General features: G+C 35.2%; 1 protein-coding gene across 1 annotated transcript in view; it reads right to left on the bottom strand.

The window, feature by feature from the left end:
• Positions 1 to 1,894: 1,894 nt before the first annotated feature.
• LOC106529682 (glutamate receptor ionotropic, kainate 4) overlaps positions 1,895 to 4,319 on the bottom strand; it is a gene marked incomplete at both ends in the record, with an annotated part of 58,026 nt that continues 55,601 nt past the window's right edge. Inside the window, 1 exon segment of the mRNA XM_014025162.1 lies at positions 1,895 to 1,948. Within this exon segment, the coding sequence (XP_013880616.1) occupies positions 1,895 to 1,948 (54 nt within the window).

Below are 4,319 nucleotides of genomic sequence, written 5' to 3'. Positions count from 1 at the left end.
TGGCATTTAAACCAAATGGGGACTCGACTTTTGTCCCCAAATGCACCAGTTGTCCCCAAAGTTAGGATTTTTGTCTTAAAATTGCCCCCAAATGTTACCAAAGCCGAACCCCCCCACACACAAACCACAAAATCAAATTCATTGTGAATACATAAATATTGAATCACTGCATACAAAACAAATTCATACATATGTATGAGCACATATTAAAGCTTCAAGGCTAAAAGACTATGATGAAACCAAACATCAAAATGAACACCGTGTAATGAAGTCACTGATGAATAACAGCATTCATAACCAATTTAGAGCTGAAGGGGAGTTTAGATCTGGGCCTAAATGTAAGTCAGATTTTCAGTTTAGATAAAAGTTTAAGTAACTTGTTGTTTAGGAACAATTTGCTTAGTGACAGCTAAGTGAAAGGTATGTGTGAAAGGTGTTTGCAATAAAAGCTATGGTACTATTTATAAACAGAGATTTTTCATTTTTGAGAACAATCACATAAGAACTTATTTTTGTGTTGTTTTAAAATCAGGACAATGTATTAAATAAAASACATTAAACAATGTAGGAACAATGCAAGGTTACAAAAACATGCTTCAAAAGTTTGAACTCGGTCGAAAATCAGAGTTTGTCAAAAAATGGAAAACTTTTTCMAGCGGACGGCTGTGGTGTAATGGTAGAGCAGCCAGTTTGGGACCCAAAAGTCATTGGTTCGACTCCCCACCATGCCCAAATGCCGTGGTGTCCTTGAGCACCCAACCCTAACTGCTCCCTGCTCCACTTGGGCATTTCTCATGTGTCATGGGTCAAATGCAGTGCACAAATTTCATCATTGTGTGGGAACATACATAAAGCACCTTTACCTTTAGTTGAAGGTACTCTTCCACCAAATAACACATCCAAACAAGGTGACACCAAGGTGCAAACTGAATTTGACATCTTAATCTAACCTCTTAGTCTAACCTCTGATCAAATAATCACTTCAAAATAGGTATTTACGGGTCACCATCTGAAGAACGAAGGACAAAAATCATAAATGGCTATAGTGAAGAAGTCAAAACAAAACAAAAGGGATACATTTTTGTTAGGGTGTCATTAAAATATACTTAACCWCAAAACACAGCTTTAAAGTTTAAATAAAAATGAGTTAGGTTTGGGACAACAATGATACCCCCACCCCATAATAATTTGGGCTGTTTTGCTGCCTGCCATTAGTCATAAGGATGAGTCAGATTAAAAAAAAGGCTGAGTCAGATTTGATAAATGCACAAAATATAGTTTTGTTAGAGTGGAGTTTTTATTTCCCACTGTGCTTGCTCAAGGGAAATCATGATGCTTGCTTATAAAATATTTTCAGGTAAGGATGTTGCTTTTAATTACATAAGTTAAAACCAATTTTAGGATAAGAGAGCCCAAGCTGGATCCCCAAAGGAAGTAAAACAAATACCATCAACACAAAAACGTGTTAAAAGGGTCACACTGTAAGCTTAACTTATAATCATCTGTTAATGAGACAGTTTAGTTTTCTACAGTGATAAACAAGCAGAAAAATGTCAGCAAAAGAAACACGTGTAATAATTAAAAGTTTAATAATTATACCTTTTAATTTATTTGATCCAGAAGGGCTCTTGAACAACTGGAGCCCCTTCTGTYGTTACACTCAGACTTTAATTAACAGTCCAACAAAATGAGGAGAAAATAGACCACATAACCCTTTTATAATGAAACTATGCTGTAATTCCTCTGTATAACCCAGTCCAATGAGTCATTCATTTAAGAGAAGAGCACTAATTAAAGTTMTCTTGTTTAATATGCTACGAATGCACAGCGTTATATTCGTGATCATCCTGTGGGTGGTTTTTTAAAAGGTCAGCGTCGTCAAGCATTTTCTTACCAGAGAGGTGAAGATGTAAGTGTAGTAGACGGACAGCATTCCCAGCTCAGACGCCTGCAGAGAAAAAAACAAAACAAAACAAATAAATAAATATTTAAATATGCACWATTATGACGTGAATAAAGCACATAAAGAACAAATCAGAAACTGCAAAAGGTGGGGAGAAAAATAAACCCTCAGAGGTCAATGAGTCGTGTCACCAGAGCTCCATCTGAGCCTCCCGATCAAATCCCCGTCCTGATAAGAGAAGACACATTCTGATGTGACGAAACTCTCCATGGAGTTGTTAATGTCGAGGCCTGGTTGGTATGCTGCACCACTCTGTCATACAGTGTGATTCAATCAAAAGTTAGAGTAGCAGCTGTGAAGGGCATGAGGAACTTTTTAAAGATTTCTTTTATAAAAAACTATAGAAACAGTGATTCTTTAAGATATTAGTTTAGTTAAATCATGTAGCTATATAAAGTTTGATTAAAATCTATAAAGAATAGCTGTATGCACAAAGACCTATTTGCATTAATCAAACCTGCCACTTATGAAACAGCTCAGAGCGTTTTATACCAATTTTTGCTCATTTTTCTTTACTAAATGCTGAAAAATTTCCACTTGAATATTATTTGAAGGTTATCATTAAAGAAGGTTTAATAACAGATATTTAGCTGTCAAATCAACCCTATAACCTCTGAAAGTGTTTTATGAACATGAATAAATGCTACTCAGCTACAAATTGTGAATATTCAGATTTAGTGTTTTTAAAGGAGCAAAGATAATTAATTACTGAGAAGTAGGAAGCTGCTAATTATTAAAGCCGAACCTCTGGTAGATCTTTCATCACTGGAATTGAAATAACTTTTCATGTTTCATTAAATCTTTTGCTATTTTTACATTTCACAAAWTGTCACTTTAAAAYGACTTAAACTACAGTAATTAWACACTTCATTTTTGATTTCTCAGAAAGTGAAGCTGGTTTGATGAATGGCATTTTGAGTTTGGGACAGGAAAACAAAACAAAAAAAATGCAAGAAAGCATATGTTTCCTTTGGTGACACATGTCTTTAGCTTTATCCAATGAGGTGTATTGGCTGGAGGTGCTATTAYGCAAATTCTCTTGGCTGGAGAACCAGTGAAACTCAGTTTGATATTGACAACCATTATTTTGATTTTTATCAAATAATTGTAAGTATATCAGGGAAAAAACATCTTATGCATAAATATGTACATGTTTATGTGAAATACATATAAGACTCAATAGAAATCCATTCATTTTTTACAATAGATTGTTTTCATTGACAGCMCGCCCCTAAYAATTATGACATCATGCTCGTACCACGCCTTAGCTACATTAARCAAAAACTGCATTGCATTGCATTACAATGTATGTTTGCTGCTTGCATTTCACCAAGACAGTAGAACAAAAATCCAATTAATGTTTTCCTTCCTTCTTCATTTTGGCCTTATTGTTGTTCAACCATCTAGCCCACTTTGGCTCTGTCCAGCTGTGTACAGCTGTGTACAGCTGCGACAGCCTGAMAACAGAGATTACCTTCAAAATGCTAAAGCAGCTGATCTAAACCTCTCTGAATGCTAAAACATCAAAGGCTTTATTCTGAAGACATTTTTGATGTGAGATACTAACAGACAAATCTCACAGGAAAAAGTCTGAAACAAGTTCAACAAGTTCATCTCCATCATCTGGGACAGACTTATGTGCAGAAACCCAATTTTAGTTTGTTTAGCAGCAAYGAGCTTCACATCAGAGGTTGGATGACCAACTTTCCACCACCTCGCTGCAGGACTGTGAGAGCCAACACATCAAAAGAAGAAAAAAGTGACAGATGGCAAGCACAGATATATGAGAAAAAACAAAGGTGAGGGAGGTGAGGAGGAAATAAAAAGATGGGATCTTCTCTGGCTTTAAGCAGAAAACAGAGGAAATTGAATATGAAAGTTATGGAGACAGAGGTTAACAGAGACATAGAGAGAAGACATCCCAGTGTGGACTCCTGCTGCCACATGAACCAGGCATGGCTATGGCTACAGGAAGAAACACTGATTCATTAAGAGTGAATTTTGATTTAAAAATGAAGCYATAAGAGACAAAACAACAASAAACAAGACAAAATATCTATTTCCTGTCCTTTACTCAAATCTCAATTTATTGTCTTCAAGAAACAGAACAGTATGTCTATATTCTGCCATTTCTATTAACTCTTCTAAAGCAAAAAATGCTGCTCAGTTGTGCAATATTTATGCTTCTATGCAAAGTACTGTGCAGTCTTACTCCTATGTAAAGTTTTCACACTGCATCTTGTCAAACCATCTATAATGACATTTACTTTTTACCTTCTTTTATGAAACTTTTTTATTTTTTATTTATGTATTTATTCATTTCATTAAAAAACAAACAAAACATATTACATACAAC

This window comes from Austrofundulus limnaeus, unplaced genomic scaffold, assembly GCF_001266775.1.
Source record: "Austrofundulus limnaeus strain Quisiro unplaced genomic scaffold, Austrofundulus_limnaeus-1.0 Scaffold459, whole genome shotgun sequence".
NCBI classification, from domain to species: domain Eukaryota; kingdom Metazoa; phylum Chordata; class Actinopteri; order Cyprinodontiformes; family Rivulidae; genus Austrofundulus; species Austrofundulus limnaeus.
Note: the sequence above shows the minus strand (reverse complement) of the source record. Positions and strands in the feature narration are given on the sequence as shown.